Below are 21,001 nucleotides of genomic sequence, written 5' to 3'. Positions count from 1 at the left end.
TGAACAAACTGACCGTAGCCACAGTTAAGGACATCTTGCAACTGGAGAGACACTTGGAGGGGGAGGATACAGTTGTCATGCTCCTATTAGCAACCAAAATCATAGGTGAAGCTAGAAATGATCTGAGAATGTTTAAGGAGTTAGGATCCAAATTAAAACGCTGAGCCTCAAAAGTTGGTAATCTCTGGATTGTTACCTGAACCCTACACCTATTGATACAGAGTCAAGTTGATTGGAGAACTAATCATGGCTCAGAGTGGTGTAGGAACGAGGGGTTTTGATTCATGAGGAACTGGCACATTACTCTGGAAAGAGGAAGCTGTTCCGTTGGATGGACTTCACCTAAACCAGGCTGGGATCAGTGTCCTGGCGAATTCTGTAACGAGGGATGTGGGTAGGACTCGAACGTTCCATTGTAGAATATATTTAAGGCTGTTAGCACCATTTTTGAGGTCTCAGGAAATTGAGGGTTATGGGGAGTGGTTGGGAAAGTGGAGTTGAGGCTGAAGACCAGTTATCATTTTGAATGGCAGAGCTATTTAAGTTATGCATTATATCAGTTTCTATTAAATAATGATGTACCATGTTAAGAAATAGTTTGTGTATTTGGAGGTGTTGGAGATAAGGTATATCTTTAACTTTAAGTTTAATTTGTATTTCTGCATTTGTGCGTTAAAAGGATGAAACCTGAGTTTTAGTTTCATTTTTTAAAAGATGCCTACGTTTTTAAAGAGTTTTGTGACCCTTGAAGTGGAGAGCTGTATCATCAAGTGGTGTAGTGGTTTAGGAAAATTGAAACAAAAAAATTGCCTCGCAACAGGGGTCCAGAGAGGCAGGTCTGTCCCTCCCACAGACATACACAGAAGAAATTAGAAACATCAGTTTTTGAGTTCAATTTTGAAGACAGCTGCCAGGTAGAAGGGGCAGAATGCCAGCCCCAAGCTAAAGTTGATTGAAAGTAGCTACCACAGAGAGACTGGACCAAAAGGGACAGATAGCAAGTCCGAAGCTAAAGAAGAGAGTCTCCAAGGACCCAGGGAGTGGAACAGGAGAAAGCCCCAAGCAGACCAGGTTAAAGGAATGACAGGAATCTGGAAAAGGTCCTGTTAAGTGAAGTTAAGACTGAGGAGCAAAGAAAAGCTTAAAGAGATGAAGATTTGTGAGAAGCCAGAAGATCCAGAGAGACAACTGAAGGTCTGTAACTTTGCTATGGGCATATGAAGCAGTGGTGTACTGTTGACTGCTGAGTCAGTGAGTGTGTGTGTGCGTGGAGGAAAGCTTAAACACGTGGTGACCCGGGGAGAGGAACATTGGAAGGAGAGTTTGGAACCCTGGAGGTGAACCCCTGCGGAAGGCATTTGAGAGAAAGCGTCGGTTTGGGAGAAGATTCCAAGGTGAGTTCTTGGAGAGTGGAGTTTGGAAACCTTCGTGTGAAAGATGGAGTTCAGTGAGACCGGTTGGCTCATGCTGTGACTGGGGGGAGTTGATGAGAGATCTATAACATCTGTTTGGGTGACATCTGTCACTTGGTTTTGGAATGTTGTATGCCTGACTGCAGGTCACCTAGTGCTTTACATGGACTGTGTACTTACTGTGAACATTAGAGTATAAGAGAACTTTTGTAGCTTGTGTTATCCTTACAAATTTTTATGTATCTGTAAAGGTATAGGTGAAGGAGTATTGCAATATAGTTAATCTTTTCTTGCTTAATAGATGTTTCCTGCTTGTGTTAAAAGTTCATTAGCTGACTCCCGGTGACTCTGTTCAATAACACCTCGCCACGTATCTAAACAAGCAAATAAAAGTTTGGATCTATCAAGCTGGGTTCCACCCTGGGATCAGGCTTGTCCAGTAGTAACCTCAGCTGGGGGCCATAACATGCTCACATTCCATCAAAGAATAAATTAACTGTTAGATTATTCTGTCTGCCATTTCACTCTTGCTATGCCACTATCTTTTTTTTCTCTTCCTTACTGGGAACAGCTGTGATTTTCTGCTATTTACACATTCTCAAAAAATCACAACTGTCATATCAGGTTTTTGCTCTGTTAGTCTGCATTTGAAAAATTCGGTGTGATTTCACTGGCAGTTTTACATTGTGCATATTTGGGCAATCTGGGATCAAAGTGCAGATGTTTACAAATGCAGCTGACTATGAAATGGTTGGAGATTATGCTCGCACACTTGCTAGTGATTTGTCGCAAAGGTTCAGAGATAGACTGGCTTCCAATTTTGATCAAGGAATTGGATGCACATCATAATAAAGGATTATTTAAGTTGTCAGGTCTTTACAGAAACTTTCTACCATTCACTTCCCACATAAGGCTCTGCAAAAATTTGTGCTGAGTTCCAGAATGGGTTCAGTGGAAGATTGCAAATTAGAAGAGATAAAGCAGAATAATCATAAAACGGCTCCCTAAATCAACCCACTTATTTACTGGTTAATGATGTGACCAACAATGAATATGCAGGCACAGGCTGCATTGAGGAAATTTTAAGCTATTAAAATTTTCCCCCTCTTCAACCAAAGATGTGGTATAAGTTAACTGAGCTTGGTCACTTTTATTATAAAGTAGACTGTTGGTCACTTTTATTATAAAGTAGACTGCTAACTGGTTATTTGTGTCAGAACTAAAATTTCCAGTCTTTACATTTATAGCCGAACCTGGAATAGGCTCTTAATACACCAATGCCTGCAATTGCCATTACCCACTCAGCGACAGCATTAATGGTCTGAAACAAAACTAACTTCCTTTCTGCACATTTTGAAGTCACAATGGGGTTTTTTTTGTTTCCAATCCCTCAATTTGGTTCTACTAATCCTAATTGCAATACACTATTGCAATTTTGGGGAAATTGGAAACAGTGTTGGTATGTAATGCTATGAATGTGTTTGATGCTTTGCCATTTGCTTCCAGAGCTGGGAAGAGAAATGGGGCTTGTGCCTGTATAGAGTGCAAAATGGAACAAAGGCTGGTGATGAAGGCAGAGGTTCGGTGATGAAGGCAGTGACAAACTGTGATGTCTTCAAATCATTCTCCCTTCGCAGCAAGCCTAAATAGTAGCATGCAACAACTGTCACTGTGGAAGCAGACCTTTCCTGCCACTGATTCATGATGAGTAGAAAGACATGGCCAAAGAACAGCTTGCACCCAAACCCATTTTTGCAAACACCCTTTCTTAAGGACTGAATTTGGAAATCCCTTTGAGTAGAAAGGCACAAGGCAGTGTGATGTGGGAACAATTTGTTTGAGAGAGATTAATTACATTGTTACACAGATCTCCGCAAACATCTTTGCTGGACTTGGTCCTTCCTCAATGTGGAAGAACTAACAAGTGCATAGTTAATATGGTAAATGGCTTATCCTGTGCTGGCTTTATCTTTTGTTGAGTTACCTATGTAAGTTGCTGTGCTCTGGGGGTAAAAAATGATGTACTGTAATGACTTGATGAGGCAATGTTTTTAAAAATGCTAAATACTTTTTTAATGTTCTGCTGGCTTTATCTACATTTTTGTCAAATCATACTTCTGGTTGAAATCTTATGTTGAGGAAAACTCCAATGCAGTAATGTAAATCAAAACTCAATGTAGCAATTTTTTTTTAAATGTGTAAACTTAACCAGTAGCAGCAGGCTGCTATCTTTGCACTGGTGAAATCCATTGCCTGGATTTTCATTTTAGTACATTTTAGCCAAAATGGGTCTGCCTTGAGGTTAAAGTTTCAATTCTTTTATTCCCCCCCCAGTGGGTGTGATCCGGTGCCCGGTGTGCCGTCAAGAATGCAGACAGATAGACTTGGTCGATAACTACTTTGTGAAGGATTCCACGGAAGGAACAAACAATTCTGATGAAAAGTCATGTCAGGTACGACTTGTCTATTCCTGGTGTTTTTAAAATTAGGTTGAAATCCCAGACACATCATGGATAAATAGTGTTTAAGATGATAGCCAAATCCGAGCATTTTCTATCCAGCTACTAAATCAGAAAAAATGTGTTTTTTAAAAAAAATTAAGATGACTTTTGAAGGGGAGGTTTTAAAAGGTGGACTTTTTGGGGTTAGGTTACGGATAAAGAATTTAAAAGTTTTGTAATTATGAAGGCAGTTCACTGCAGAATTAAGGACAGATTGATCAAATGGCCAGAGTCTCATTCCAAGCAACTGCTTATGGCCTTAGCAACGATACTGACCCTATAGAATTGGCTTATGTTATGATTCAGTCCATGATGTCGTACCACATATGCAATCCATGGCTCAGTTGATAGTGCTCTCCTCTGATGCAGAAGGTTATGGGTTCAATTCAAACTCCAGAAGCTTAAGTGCAAAATCTAGGCTGACACTCAGTGTAGCACACTCTCCATGCTGCATTGTCGTGGGTGCTGACTTTAAACCAACAAACCTGTCTGCGTGCTCAGCTGGACATAAGATCCCCAGGTACTTTGGAGAAGAAAACAAGGATTCTCCCCGGTGCCCTGGTCAAAATTTGGCCCTCACTCTGATTTTAAGTGATGTTGATTAGCTGGCTGTTATCACATTGCTGTTTGTGGGAGCTTGCTGTGTGCAAATTGGCTGCCATATTTCTGACATTACAGCAGTGGTTACACTTAAAGTACTTCATTGCCTGTGAAGTGTTTTGTCATGTCCTCTATCGTGAAAGGTGCTATATAAATGTAAGTCTTTTTTTTTCTTTTTCACATGCTTTTGGTTAGTTTCGTGGCTGAATTTTAAAAACACAATGCATTCTGGAGGAATAGAACAGCTATTGTAGATTGTACTTTATTCCTCTCTCCACCTCCTGTTAAATCTCATCCTTTGGGAAAATACTGTACCCAGCTAAGAGTAAAGCCAACAGAACTTAATGGCTGAACCTGTCAAAACACCGTTCAATCATAAATAACAACCGAAGGTGCTTCACAGAAGCACAGGGAAAATTTGGCATCAAGCTAGAGATGCTGTTGAATAAAGGAGATTGACAGGTGGAGGTATTTTGGAATAAAAATTCCAGCAGGCGGGTCTTAGTGGGTAAAAACATGGTTGCCAAGAAGGGAGTTTGGTAGGTTACTGTGACAAAGGAGGTTAGAAATTGGGAGAAATAAAATCATGGAAGGATTTCGAGGTGAAAACAAGAATTTGAGGTCTGCAAGGTGATCAGGGTGAGAATGGGGATGCCAGACATATTGAGAGATAGGATGCAAACAGCAGAGTTTTGATATGTTGAAGTTTATGGTTCCCACTACATGCCCTATTCCTTTGTCACTAACTTTATTCACCTTCTGGCCACTGTTTCAGGTTGACTCCGATTGTACAGTACTTCACTGTCACTTTGTTTCTGACCCATATACTTGATTACAAAGGTGGTCCATTTGCACCACCGAACATTACCAGCCTCTGACCCTACCCTACCCTCGGTGCTGCTAAAATCATTTCCTCTTCCTTGGTCACTCCGGACTTGATTTATCTTTGCCGGCCTCCCTATCCTCCTCTTGAAGGTTAGAATTTAGCATTCTGGAGCATTGTGAGGTGGTTTACCTGGGCCAATGGAGTTATGAAGGATGTTCCACAACTACCCACTGAATGCTTCAAGGAGGTTATACTTCACCAAATTTGGATATTTATTTAACCTCTGAAAACCAAGCTGTATGTCAGTACTGCTCGCCTATTTTGATGATACAGCAATGTCCAAGAAACATGATTATCTTTGCTTGGATGGCAGGTTTGTTCAAGTGCCTATTGGAATTCATCTGTAAAGGAGCTTCTCTGATGGCATTTTACTTTCTAGAGACTCCATTTAAATTAGAAATTCCAAAACTACCAAGGTATTTAATAGATCTGCATTCAAAAGCAAGTCAAGAAAAGTTTTCCTGTCAACGCATTACAGGTGTCCAAGTGAAGCTAGTTGCCTTGAAAAGCAGAAGCCTAGCTACCTCAGGGCACAGACTGTCAGCAACTTTGTCGCCAGAATTCCAGGCTTGTGATCACCTTTCAGATCTGTTGAGTGATGCTATTTAGTTATCTCCCATTGCCCTTGATGTTTTTTTCTTGACTGAGAAGGATTAGTGGAGAAACGTAAGGAAGAATTTGACTCTGGCATCGCCAATCCAATTTCCCTATCATAACCAGTTCTGGCCTAGCTGGCCCAGTTTGTTCTGGCCTACTCCTACTCTTATACAAAAACAAAAATACCTGGAAAAACTCAGCAGGTCTGACAGCAACTGCGGTGAGGGATACAGTTGATGTTTCGAGTCCATATGACCCTTCATCAGAACTAAAAAATATAGAAATGAGATGAAATAGAAGCTGGTAGAGGGGGGTGGGACAAGAGGAGCTTGATAGGGGCCAGTGATAGGTGGAGGCCAAGAAGAGATTGCCAAAGGTGTCATAGACAAAAGGACAAAGGGGTGTCGACAGTGGTGATATTATCTAAAGGATGTGCTTTTATCCTACTCTTCTTATGTTCCTCCCAAAGTGCAGCTAGACATCATTGCGCCTAGCCATTTTACAAATAAACATGTTGGACTTTACTGAAGTTTTTAATTTTCTTCCCTTTTCCATTCTGCTGTTAAAATCATTTTCTGCTATCCCTATGGAAATAATGAAAAGGGGAAAGAGTATCAAAATGGCCTCAATTGCGTTTGAAACTCCAAGGCACTGTTTTGTATCCGTCACTGAGCTCTTAGACCATTTGTACCAGGGATTGAGTTTGAGTATCGAGCTATGATGGATCCTAATCGGTAGCTTTGGTATCTGACCGTACAGGTCACTTGTGAAATAAAGCTCATGTTCTAACTTTTTGGAAGCCTCCAAGTTAGAATATATAAATTAAGGGGGAGTGCTTTGCCCTCTTATGTTAGTAACAAGATTATTAATGAGCATAGTCTAAACTCTTGCTCCTCCTCTCTTGTATTCATTTGCCCTCGAGCCATAAATTATAGTGTACAAGATGCTTTCCTCAGCTTCAGAGGGAATTTGCAACAACTTTATTTGATTTCCATCCCCTATGGAGGGGAATTTGTTTAGATGACCTTACTCCTCTACAAAGGATGTCTCGCCGCATTGTCTTTAAACAATGCTTGTTCTTTAAAAATGACGCATGCTTCTTTTCACCATATAGGCTACTATAGACTTCCATCTAATTTCCTGAAAAATGACCCTCGTTTTTGATTTGACCCCATCAAAAAGTCTGTAACATTCATAACTTAATGATTTTTAATCATCTGGTATGAGGATTAGCCAGTCTTTTGACCAGGTTCCAGACTTCTTCCCAAAATCAGAGAAATAAATTTTGTAACCATTTTGTTCAGCATGTACATCTGAGATCTGTTAAGAGGAGTAGGCCATTTGGCTCCTCGAGCCTGCTCTGCCATTTGTTAAGATCATAGCTGATTTTTTGTGGCCTCAACTCTACTTTCCTGCCTAGCCCCTGTACCCTTGTCAATCGGGAATCTGTCTAACTCAACCTTAAAAATATTCAAGATCCTCCCTCTCCTCTCTGGGGAAGAAAATTCCACAGACTAATGGCCTTCAGAAAAAAAGTTCTCCACATCCCTGTTTTAAATGGGAGACCCCTTATTTTTAAACTGTCCCCTCCTAGTTCTAGTCTCTCCAAGAGGAAAAATTCTCTCAGCATCCATCCTGTCAAGTCCCCTCAGAACCTTAAATGTTTCAAGAAGATCACCGCTTATTCCTCCTATCTACAATGGATACAGGCCAAACCTGTCCTACCTTTCCTCATAAAATAATCCCCTCATTCCAGAATTCAGTTGTGTGAGCCTTCTCCGAACTGCTAATGCAATTATATCCTGTCTTAAGGAAACCAAAATTGTAAAAGTACCCCAGATGTGGTCTCACTAATGCCCTGTACAACTGTAGCAAAACTTCCTTATTTTTGTATTCCATTCTCCTTGCAATAAACGACAACATTCCATTTATCTTCCTAATTATTTGCTGTACCTGGATGCTAACTTTTTGTGATTCGTGCACCAGGAAACCCAGATCCCCTACCAGAGTGTTCTGGAATCTCTCTCTTTAAATAGTCTGCTTTTCTATTCCTGCAAAAGTGGACACGGTCATATTTTCCCACATTATGCCCCATTTGCCAAATTTTTGCCCACTCACTCAACCTATCTAAATCCCTTTGTAGACTCTGTCCTCGCAATTTGCTTTCCTACCTACTTTTGTCATCAGCAAATTTAGCAACCATACATTCGGTCCCTTCATCCATGTCATTGATGTAGGTTGTAAATGGTTGAGGCCCCAGCACTGATCCCTATGGCACTCCACTAGTTGCAGCTTGCCCACCTGAATAAGGTCCATTTATCCCGACTTCCTGCTTTTTTAGCTAGCCAACCCAACCCTTTATCCATTCTAATATGTTACCCACTAGACTGCGTTCTTAATTTGTCACAACTTTTGACGTGGCACCTTATCAAATGTCTTTTGAAAATCCAGTGAATCAAAGTTGGATTGTTGAATTGCAGTATGGATCTGAAAACAAGGAAAATATTTTAAATCAAATTGCCCTTCAGACAAAATTTTACTTGAGGCTGGTGGGGGTGGGAGGTGATAAACAACTCCACTCACTGAGCATCAAGATGAGGCAGCAGCACGAGCTGTTGGGCAACTCTGAATGCATCAGTATCTCTGCATAACAGATATCTTGGAAGCACCTCTAATAGTTCAGGCTTTTGACACATTAGTTTCAAACACAGTTGAAAAATATTTTTCAAAGGGTTCCCCAGCCAATCTCTACTCATTATCCAAAAGGACTTGTTATTGTGAATGGGACTTGAATGATTTAAGCCTCCCAAGTACAGTAAAGTCCTGCCATTGGTGGGGGTTACGTTCCCCTGAAACCTCACAAACAGCAAAATCGCGAAGGAGGAACATGCTTTTGAATGTGACTCATTTGGATAATTTCCAGCTATGCGAGGGCAGCATTGTTATGGGAAGTTACACCACTCTACAAAAAAACTGTTTCTCTTCACAGCAGGCCCAACAGCTTCAGCATATACAGGTATTCCACATTTTGCTTTTTGTTTCTGATTTCCAGCACTGGCAGCTTTACTCGCAACCTATTTAAAAATCACGGTCAATGAAAAAGAGAAATACCCAGGGCCAACAAAGAGTAAAATATAATTAATGACGCCACTAAACATGTAACAAGTCTCTGACCATGAACTCTCAGAAAGCAAGGAATTTGTTCTTGCGCATGGTTTCAATTTTGGTGTGCCTTCACCCCAAATCAAATGGGAAAAGGTATTTGCTGAGTTCAAACTCCTAAACTTCCACCTATCCCTCCATAAACCAGCGCCCAATGAAGTTCCTGAATCTTTGAAAGCGCACCTAGATGTTCTAGCGCATGCATGTTATGGGATACCAAATGAGCTGCCTGATTTTCACATGCAACGCAAATGTCTTATAACCTTGTGAGGCCTTAAGACCAACCCAGACATAAACATCAGTAAACCTGGCAAAGGGATGGGGATAGTTATCCTTAATAAGCACATCAACAAAAGACACACCGTTCTTAATGACGGGTCCAAATTTGTAACCATTGGACCTGTAGCTCAACACAACTGGGTAGCATTGCTCAAAAGTAAGCTTAAAAAGTGCTTGCTGGACTTGTGTAAGAGTGATGAGCTGCTTCGTGATATATATGATGGGGTTCGCCCCCACTGCTTGCTGCATCCGCATATGTGTGGGCTGCCCAAGAGACACAAAAGTGATGTCCCTTTGTGCCCTATCCTATCTATGACCGGTTCTGCACAGCCATGAATTGGCCAGATGTTTGGGCGAATTGTTATAACCAGCTTTGAGCAAGTTTTCCAGATACACGGTGAAGGATTCTTTCACAGTTGCGAAGACCATACAGGATTTGCATATCGATAGCAATGCTGTATCCATGTGCTCATTTGACATTGCTAGCCTATTCACCAATGTTCCACTTAAAGAAGCCATTGATATTTGCACTGCAGCACTATCATGGCGATCTAATCATGCCATCATTACGTGAATCATTATTCACTGAGTTTAATGAATTTGGCAGCTCACGCAGTTGAGTTCAGCTTTAATGTCCCCATGTATGCCCAAATAGATGTTGCCATGGGATCCCCTTTAGGCCCAGTTGTCACAAACATCTTTGTTAGGTTCCATGAAAAACGTGTCTTCGATGGAGTGACACGCAACCTCCTACCCCATTGCATATTTCTGATGCGTGGATGATATGTTTGCTATATTTAAATCCACAGCTGCATGTAATGATTTCCTTGCATGCCTTCATGGGCTCCATCCTGTGCTCAAATTCACCTTTGAAATGGAGCAGTTAAATGAACTCTCTTTTCTTGACGTACTAGTTGAGGTACCTGCGAGAGGGTTCTCTACCATGGTCTACCGCAATCCTACCTTCACTGGTCAATACACACATTGAGACTTTTTCAGTTCCACATGCTATAACGTTAGCCTTGTTGGCAACCTCGTAAATAGTGCCTGTGCCATTTGCTCAACATGCAAGCTTGATCCTGAAATAGGGCGCATCAAAGATATCCTATGGGGTAATGACTACCCTGATCAGATCATTTCACACTGTATATAGCACAAGCTGATGAATGGGCTCAAGGCTGTCACTTTCAGCCCTGAAAAGTGCCCAGTCTACCTCAGATTATGCTGGAAGGGCAAGATATCTCAGAAATTTGAGCAACAGGTGAAGCCAGCTGTTTCACACTGCTACTATGCAGTACCAACCCGAGTGGTATTCGCCACTAACGGGATGCTGCCAAAAAGACGTTCTGCCTATTGCATAAATGAGTAACGTGGTGTATGAATTTCAGTGCCAGTGCTATGCTAGATGTGTAGGCCATGCGTCCCAAAGACTGGCGGATCGTATCAACCATATATCCCTTCTGCTGTTCGCAACGGGTGAGGTACGGACCACACCCAACCAGCCCTTATTTACCAAACTCAAAACAATATCGAACATTAGGTGTGGTTCCTCAATTGGACAACATTTGTTAAATAATCCTTAGTGTGCTAAGAATTATGCTGACAACCAATTAAAGATTAAGCCGGGCTCTGTGTGGTGTATTTGCATGTACTGGAAGCTGCAAATAATATACAGGGCCCCTATTCTTTGCAGACAGAAAGAACATGTACACACATTGCGCCTGTTTTAACTAAACAAAATAAGTGACAGCTATTCACTAGTTTATTCCTCAGGGCAATGCCTGTATCAATTGGAATCCACTTGCCAACCAATCAGCACTCTCTTCTCATACTGTATAAATATGCTGTTTCCCCCTGAGATTGGTATTTTCTTGTGAATTGTCCTGATGAGCGCAAGATGAAAAGCTTCAACAAAAAGTGTCTCTTTCAGCAATATTTATAATTGGTTTTCAATGTCAGAGGGGCTGACTGACAATAATTAACTCTTGCCACCTCTTTGAAAGAGTACTTAGTATTGAAATAATTTGCCTTAACCTTTTGTGGCAGGTTGATATTGCCTAAAAAGTGCAAGTGTAGGACCTTCGTATTGCTTGCAAAGCGTTATCAGCCCTCCTGTGCATGCGCACCCTTATGGGATAGTCCGAACACACTGTTGGCATGGTGCATTGCCACTTGATCGATTGCACATGCCCCTGTATTCATGAGAGCAGCTTGGAGAGGAAACCAAATTGTGAGATCCATGGAGGAATCTTGCATTATCGAACCTGAAGCTGCTTGCTGTCTGCCTTGCTTGCCTGGAGCCTGAAAGGTGTGCACCCTGAAGCTTCTTCCTGCCTACCTTGTCTGTGCCTTGCCAGGAACCTGAAAATGCTGCCTGCCTTGCTGGTGCCTTAAAAGAAAGACTTGCAGTTATATAACGCCTTTTGCGACCTCAGTACATCCAACAGCACTGCACAACCAATGAAGTACACTTGATTTGTAGTCACCATTGTAATGTAGCCAAGGCAGCAGACAATTTTCATACAGCAAGTTCTTACAAACAGTAATATGATAATGATCAGATAATCTGATTTTAATAATGTTGATTGAGGGGTAAATATTGGCCAGGACATCAGGGAGAACCCTGGTGCTCTCCCTGAAGTAATGCCTGGGGATCCTTTATCTCCACCTGAGGACAGACAAGGCCTCGGTTTGCATTCCATCAGAAAGATGGCAGCACTCCTTCAGTACTGCCTTGCCTGAAACCTGAAGTTATTTGCTGATTACATAGCCTCCCCTTCACCCAGGAAGGCTGTAGCCAACTGTAATAACCCTAATGCATGGCTGTGGTGGTCCACTCACCTCAAGGTTGTAGGTTCACTCTCATTCCAGAGACCAGAGCCTTAAATGCTTCAATGCAGTGCTTCGGGTCGGTGGTACCATTCTTTTGGATGAGGCAAACTCTCAGGTGGACAAAAAAAAATCCTATAGCACTATTTTGGAAAAGAGCAGTGGGGCTATCCCCAGGGTCCTGGCTAATATTTATCTTTCAACCAATATGAATTAAAAACACGTTATATACTCATTATCACATTGTTGATTGTGGGACTTTGAAAGGAAGATTGCATTTATATAGCATTTTTCACTAACCACAGATGTCCCAAAGTGTTTTACATTGAATGAGCTAATTTTTAAAGAGTAGTCAGTGTTATGTAGGAAGCATGGAAGCCAATTTGTGCACAGCAAGGCCCCACAAACAACGATGTTGATTGAGGGATAAATATTACGAGCAAGGAGCAGGAGTAGGCCATTTGCTTCTTCGAACCTGCTCCACCATTTAATCAGATCTGCCATGATCTTATAGTAACCTCAAATCTGCATCCCCATCACCCTTTTGCCTACCAAGAATCTAACAACCTCTGCATCAAAAAGATTCAAAGACTCTTGCTTCCACGGCCTTTTCAGGAAGACCGTTCTGAAGATTCGCGACCCTCAGAAAAAATTTCGCCTTATCTCTGTGTTTTCAATGGGCAACCCCTTATTTTTAAACAGCGATCCTTAGTTCTAGATTCCCCCACAAGTGGAAACATCCTCTCCGCATCCACCCTGTCAAGATCCCTCAGGATCTTATGTTTCAATCAAATTGCCTCTTAACTCTTCTAAGCTCCAGCAGGTACAAGCCTAACCTGTCCAGCCTTTCCTCTTAAGACAACCCGCCCATTCCAGGCATTAGTCGGACATGAAGTTTTGTATCATAATTATCATACAAGGACAGGATCTTCACATTGCCCATTTCGTTTTCGTTTTCACTAAGTTAATGGCTTGAGTATCTGTGTGTTCTCGATTTCCGGCATTTAGTTGCACATCTGCCCTTGTCTGTAATTGCTGTGACATTTGCACTTAAATAACAGCAACAGCTAATAGTCTTGTTATTCTGTCAGCAATTTCTGAGCTATTGTGTGTAACATGCCTTGCATTTGTGTAGTTCTTAGAAATATATTTTCCTTTGAGGGAAAGTGAGTTATTTAGTGGGGGCTTCCTGGTGACCATCAAAGCTTCAAATAACTTAAGTATTTCATACATAAGCAGTATTCTCTTTTAGATGGTGATTTAACATTTGATTTTGCAGTATTTTTGATTTTTATTTCATCTATCACTCTCGTTTTTAATCAAAATGCTTAGGAGAGATGTGGTTATTCAGAGTAGCTTGATTCCTAAATGAAATAATTTTGGACTGCTTTGTTAGTAACTCTTCCCGAGGAGTTGACTAAAAAAATGTCATGCGTTTGAATTCATGGAACTAAGGTTAATTTGCCTACCTTGAATTGTGCTATATGGAAAGATTTGGGGCTGTTCCTGTGCAATCGTGTATTGGTGAAAAATCTTAATTTTCTTTTTGAGATACCAAATTTCAACTTCCTCTCCAGTTCTTCATTATTCCTCAGCAGGCTTGGCAGCATCTGTGGAGGGAGAAAGAGTTAACGCGTTGAGCCTGTATGACTTCTTCAGAGTCAAAAAGAAGTAGAAATGTGATGGATTTTATACTGTTTGAGAGGGGGTGGAGCATAATAGAAGGTCAGGGGTAGGGGGGAGCTCAGGCTCAGCCCTCTTTATTGGGCTACACAACGCCCAACGCAAACTGGAGAAACAGCACCTCACCTTCCGCTTAGGTACTTTACAGCCTTCCAGAATTAACATTGAGTTCAACAACTTTCGACCATGAACTCTGTCCTCTATCTTTACCCCCTTAATGCAATTTTTAAATTTTTTATTTATTCACTTTTTAAATATTTTTCAACCTCTTTCCCCAATCCCCCTTCCCCCACCCCCCTACACAGGGCCACCTGTCACTTATTTCTATCTTACACTTTCAGAATGCTGATCCTTGTTCTGCTATTACACATTGCTATCTTACCTTTTATCAGCACCTCCATTAGTCTTTACACTGCCATTAACACTCCCTTTGTCTTGTGCCCATAACATCTTTGTCAATCTCTCCTGAGCTCCCACCTATCCCGATCTCCTATTTTGCCCCACCTCCACCCCCTCAAGCTTAAAATCCATCACATTTCTACTCTAGCTCTGAAGAGGAGCCATACGGGCTCAAAAAGTTAACTCTTTCTCTCTCCACAGACGCTGCCAGACTCTGCTGAGTTTTTCCAGCATCAGTATTTTGCATTTATCTCCATTATTCTTCACCATGTTTCTCTGCTCTGTAGTGTTGCTATTCCTTGCTTAGTTCTTTATTTTTAAATATTTTGCAATGTTAATCAGGAAACATTAGGCAACCATCGTAAGTAAATAGAGTGCCTTTCATGTTTTCGTGATGTCCCAAAATTCTTCACTACCAGTGAATCATTTATGAAGTGTACTCAAGGTTATATAGACAAATGCAGCAGCCACATTGCACACAGCAATGTCTCAAACAGCCAAAATGATTGCAGAGCAATGAGTGGATATAATGGATAAGTGCTACATTTGTATACAAAGGATAATTCATATTATATGGAAATAGCTTCTAAAGCTGTGGATCTTGAAATGTGAAGTTTGCAAAAATTGCCATCTATTCAAATCTCCTATAATTAAACAATGAAACTCAGGACAGGCGTAAGTGTGTTGTTTCTAGTTTTGCTGTTAATTTTGTCATAGCTCATTGACATTTTATCTTGCAGATCATTTGGGGGAAAAAAGTTCTACAGTGATTTTTTTTTTGGACCCTTAGGTATGCACAAGCTGTGAAGATAATGCAGAAGCCAGTGGATTTTGTGTGGAATGTCTTGAATGGCTCTGTAAGACATGTGTAGAAGCCCACCAGAGAGTGAAATTCACAAAGGATCATACAATAAGAAGGAAGGAAGATGTTTCACCAGGTTGGAAATTAATTTGCTGAATGTAGTTCTAATGTTGCAGGTTTAACCTGAACTTTCAAACACAGGTGGTTTTCTAGAAAGAATCTGTAGAGTGAATAAATACTGTGAAATCTTTATTACAGGTTACAATGGCATAATGCATCTTGTGTCCACATTTAGAGGATAGAAGCATAAATATGACGGTATTAAACGTTGGAATGGATAATGCATTGAGTGGCAGACCATTTGATCATTGTAACCTTTCTAGTAATGGTGTTATCTAAAAAGACATCATTAACTTTTAGAAAGAAATTTAAACTAATAAACTGAAAGAACTATGCCACAAGATGTCAAGTTTTAAATAAAAACTTTTACTCTACAGGAATTAAACAAAGCAAGTACTACTAACTTAACTGCCCTTCAGAAGGTGATGGTGAGCTGCTGCCTTGAACCACTGCAGTCCATGTGTGTACTCATAATATTGTTAGGAAGGGAGTTCCAGGATTTTGACCCAGCAACAGTGAAGAAATGGTGATACAGTTCTAAGTCAGGATGGTGTGTGGCTTGGAGGGGAACTTGCAAGTGGTGGTGTTCCCATGCATCTGCTGGCCTTGTCCTTCTAGTTGGTAGAGGTCACAGGCTCAGAAGGTGCTGTCAAAGGGACCTTGGTGAGTTGCTGCAGTGCATCTTGTTGATGGTACACACTGCTGCTTGTGTGTCGGTGGTGAAGGGACTGAATGTTTGTTGTGGTGGATAGGGTGCCAATCAGGCGGGCTGCTTTGTCCTGGACAGTGTTGAGCTTCTTAAAATACTTAAGAAGGAGCTGCGTCATCCAGTCAAGTGCAGAGTATTCCATAATACTTCTGACTTCTGCCTCGTAAATGGCAGACGTGCTTTGGGAAGTAAGGAGGTGAGTTACTTGCTGCAGGATTCCCAGTCTCTGACCTGTTCTTGTAGCCACAGTATTTATATGGATAGCCCAGTTTAGTTTCTAGTCAGTGGTAACCTCCAGAATGTTAGTGGGGGATTCAGCGATGACAATTCCAGTGAATGCCAAAAGGAGATGGTTGGATTGTTTCTTGTTGGAGATGGCTATTGCCTGGTACTTGTCCCAGTGTTACTTGCCACTTATCAACCCTATCCTCAATGTTGTCCAGGTCTTGCTGCATATGGACACTAACTGTTTCAGCATCTGAGGAGTTGCAAATGGTACTGAACGCTGCAATCATCAGCGAACATCCCCACTCTGACCTTATGGTGTAGGGTAAGTCATTGATGAAGCAGCTAAAGATGGCTGGGCCTAGGACACTACCCTGAGGAACTCCTGCAGTGATTTCCTGGGACTGAGAAGATTGAACTCCACAACCGTCTTCCTTTGTGCTGGGTATGACTCCAGCCAGTGGAGAAATTTCCCCAGATTTCTATTGACTTCAGTTTTGCTAGCGCTCTTTGATGCCACACATTCAAATGCTGCCTTGATGTCAAGGGCAGTCACTCTCACCTTGCCTCTCAAGTTCAGCTCTTTTGTCCATGTTTGGACTAAGGCTGTAATGAGGTCAGGAGCTGAGTGGTCCTGGAGGAACCCAAACTGGGCATCAGTGAGCAGGTTATTGCTAAGCAAGTGCTGTTTGATAGTATTGTCAATGACTCCATCACATTGATGATCAAGAGTAGACTGATGAAGTTGTCATTGGCCAGGGTGGATTTTCCCTTGTTTGTGCACAGCATGTACCTGAGCAATTTTCCACTTTGCCAGGTAGATGCCACTGATGTTGCTGTACTGGAGCAGCTTGGCTAGGGGTGTGACAAGTTCTGGAACACAAGTCTTCAGCACTATTGCTGAACGTTAGCAGGGCCCATAGCCTTTGCGGTATCCAGTACCTTCAGCCGTTTCTTGATATCACGTGGAGTGAATCAAATTGGCTGAAGACTGGCATTGGTGAAGCTGGGAACCTCAGGAGACGGCCAAGATGGACCATCCAGTCAGCAGTACAGACTGAAGATGGTTGTAAATTCTCCAGCCTTCTCTTTTTCACTGATATGCTGGGCTCCCCCAACATTGAGGATGGGGATATTTGTAGAGCTGCCTCCTCTGGTTAGTTGTTTAATTGTTGTCCTCCATTCACAACCGGATGTGGCAGGACTGCAGAGCTTTGATTTGGTGCATTGGTTGTGGGATCGTTTAGCTCTGTCTGTCGCATGCTGCTTCTGCTGTTTGGCATTCAAGTAATTGTGTTGTAGTTTTACCAGGTTTACAGCTCATTTTCAGGTATGCCTGGTGCTGCATCTTCATTGAACCAGGTTGACCATCTGGCTTGTTGGCAGTGGTAGAGTGGAGGATATGCCAGGTCATGAAGTTACATACAGATTGTGGTTGAACACAGCTCTGCTGCTGCTCATGGCCTACAACACCTCAGATGGCCAGTTTTGAGTTGCTAGCATGGAGGTAGTGCCACACAACATATAGAGGGTACCCTCCATGTGAAGCACGAACTTTGCCTCCACAAGAACTTTGCGGTGGTCACTCCTACCAATACTGGCATCAGTGACAGGCAGATTGGTGAGGGTAAGGTCAAGTAGGTTTTTTTTTTGGTTACTACCTGCTGCACACCCAGTCTAGCAGCTATGTCCTTTAGGACTCGACCAGCTCGGTTGGTTGTGGTGCTACTGGGCCACTTTTGGTGATAGGCATTGAAGTCCCCCACTCAGTGTACATTCTATGTCCTTGCCATACTGAATGCATCCTCTGAGACGTGTTCAACATGGAGGAATACTAATTCATCAACTGAGGTGGGTGGGTGCAGTACATGGTAATCAGCAGGAGGTTTCCTTGCCAATGTTTGACTTGATGCCATGAAACTTCATGGGGTCTGGAGTCAATGTTGTGGACTCCCAGGCAACTTCCTTCCGACTCTGTCCTGCCAGAGGAACAGGACATACTCAGGGATGGTGATGGTGGTGCCTGGGACATTGTAAATTATGATTTGGTGAGTTTGACTGTCAGGCTATTGCTTGCCTAGTCTGTGGGACAGCTCTCCCAATTTTGGCACAAGCCCCCAGATCTTAGTAAGGGTGACTTTGCAGGGCACAGGGCTGCATTTGCCATTGTTATTTCTGGTGCTTACATTGATGCTGGGTAGTCCTTTCGGCATAATTTCTTTTAGACTTTGTAGCAGCTTGGTACAGCTGAGTGGCTTGCTCAGCCATTTCAGAGGGCAGTTAAGAGTCAAAGTCAGTGGTCTGAAGTCGCACATGGGCTAAACCAGGTAAAGATGGCAGATTTCCTTCCCTAAAGGACATTAATGAAGCAGATAGGTTTTTATGACAATCAAGAATGATTTCATGGGCATCATTACTGAGACTAACTTAATTCCAGATCTATTAATTTAAGTTCTACAGGCTGCTGTAGTGGGATTTGAAATCATGCTACAGAGTGTTAGTCTGTGCCTCTGGATTACTAGTCTAGTGAGTCTCTAAACTTGCAAATGGGATCGCAAACCGGATTTCTGTCCATGAGTTCTACTGTCCTTTCAGGATCCTGAGGGTTCATTCACTTCTCTTGAGGCCAATTTGCCAAAGCTCTTAACAATTTACTTTGATTCTCCTCAGTATTCCTGCTATTCTCCGAGGTACGAGATTTCTTTCCACTAGCATTCGACCAGGTGACCCACCAACTCCCGAAGCACCCCATAGTTGCGAACCCCACCCCAGCTGAAGCTCTGCTTTTAAAAAAAAATTCATTCATGGGATGTGGGGTCGCTGTCTAGGCCAGCATTGATTGCCCATCCCTAATTGCCCTTGTTCAAAGGGCATTTAAGAGGCAGCCACATTGCTGTGGGTCTGGAGTCACTTGGAGTTGGACTTTCCCTAAAGGACAATTAGCCCTTAAGTTCACATTAATGAACCAAATGGATTTTTACAACAATCAGCAATGGCTTCATGGTCTTTTAATTCCAGATTTTTATTGAATTCAAATTTCACCATCTGCTGTGGTGGCAGAACCAGGCCCCCAGAGCATTACCCTGGGTCTCTGGAATACCAGTCAGTGACAATACCACTCTGCCACTGCCTCTTTTTTTAATGGTCTACAGCTCCTGGCAGATTTCTCTCTGCCTATTTCCATGCTATTCCAGCTCCAGAAGTAATTTTTCTGTGTCAGTCAGAAAACACAGATAAACCCAAGGCAAAAAAATTGCTGTGATCTATCCCTATGCCAACCTGCATCCCTGGGATGTCCCAAATAGAGATTTCAACTCATTAACTTCACCTTCCAAAACATCATTTGATCTGAAAAATATATGCTCCTTGTTTGCTAGTTGTTTTTCAACCTTTGGTTGATCTGGGGAAATGACATGAATAATTTATAACTAATGGGGCCAACTGCAATCTTATCAGACTTACTGGCTCCATTCCGAAGCTAAGAGAAGACCACCTATTGTTTTTTGTTTTCACACCTCTAACTCTCACTCCTTTAAGTGAACTTGGACCACCCTTTGAATTGTAATTATCTTAGGGGTGTTTGCCAGTTTATCAAACCAGGTGCTTCCGTTGCCTTATTTTTAAGAATTTCAATTGCCAAACTATAAGTTATATTATGAAAGTACACGAATCATGAAATTAGTCATTTCCGTAGCAATAGTCTGAAGCATTTAGTTGTAGGAACTTAAAAATGATTAATAAATCAAAACAAGCAAGTAGTAATGTGACAAGAATTTGGGTGGCTTCAAGATGTCTTTGAAATTTTGCTTCCAACAGGCATGGATGGTATGCACCCTGGAATACTAAGGGAAGGAAGTAGAAACTGATTATCAAACATGCCTAGATATAGAATTTGCCAGGATTTTATAGTTTATCAATATATTTAAAAAGAAGTAAGGGGTAAACTGGATAGTGGAAAAAGCCTCAGCCTAACCTCGGTAGTGGGTAAGCTTTTTGAAACTGCAATGTGCGATAAAACTACTCTTCAATTAGAATGGAATTAATTAAGGAGAACCAGCCCAGATTTAGAAAAGGCTGTTCATGCCTGACAAATTGACATGTTCTTTATATATTCTTTTGGGAAATATATATTAGCAAAGGAAAAGTAGTTATGTCAGTAGATTTTCAACCAGTGCGCAATAGGATGCCACATAGGCGTGCCAGGTACAATATGTTGTCTATAGGTCTGTCTTGACATTCATAAAGGAAGTCATTGTTAATTTGTTCACTGTGCAGAAATAGGGAGTGCGGCTAACTGAAAAGGACTGTACATGACTTTTGAGGTGCATGCAGGATAATGTCACCCTCATTAGATTAGGCAAATATACATTAAATGAAATATAGAGAAGCACGAGGCAGTACATTTTGTGAGTAAGAATAAGAACATGTATGCTGTATGGCAAAATTTTAACTGGAGCAGAAGGCATAGAGATTTGAGGTTTAGACACCGATTGTCCCTGTGATATCTGAATAGTTAATTTCAGCAGCCCAGCATGTGGTTCCTAATTGCATAATTTGCATTTACTTATTAGTGTGCAGAAAGTTAATTCTGTATGCATTTGTGTGAAAACTGCATGGTATTTGTGTTTAAAACTGTTTATTTTGTCAAATTAATGTGACAGCTGACCCATATTTAATTCAAAAGTATAAACTTTGTGATTATGTAAATTGTAAGAATATTTCTCATACAATCCCTAAATAAGTTATACAACAACAACTTGATGAAATGTTCCAAATGGTTCACAGGAGCGTTATCAA

The 21,001-nt window shown here is 41.6% G+C and overlaps 1 protein-coding gene across 4 annotated transcripts in view; it reads left to right on the top strand.

Moving 5' to 3' along the window:
- Positions 1-21,001, top strand: part of trim33 (tripartite motif containing 33) — a 182,514-nt gene that overhangs the window by 62,017 nt on the left and 99,496 nt on the right. For all 4 annotated transcript variants that reach the window (XM_078546786.1, XM_078546787.1, XM_078546789.1 and 1 more), the window contains exons 2-3: positions 3,747-3,865; positions 15,139-15,286. In XM_078546786.1, coding sequence (XP_078402912.1) covers positions 3,747-3,865; positions 15,139-15,286 — 267 coding nt within the window. The remainder of the gene's footprint in view (positions 1-3,746; positions 3,866-15,138; positions 15,287-21,001) is intronic.

Source organism: Cetorhinus maximus, chromosome 8 (assembly GCF_964194155.1).
Source record: "Cetorhinus maximus chromosome 8, sCetMax3.hap1.1, whole genome shotgun sequence".
NCBI lineage: Eukaryota > Metazoa > Chordata > Chondrichthyes > Lamniformes > Cetorhinidae > Cetorhinus > Cetorhinus maximus.
This window is presented reverse-complemented; position numbering and strand designations above follow the sequence as displayed.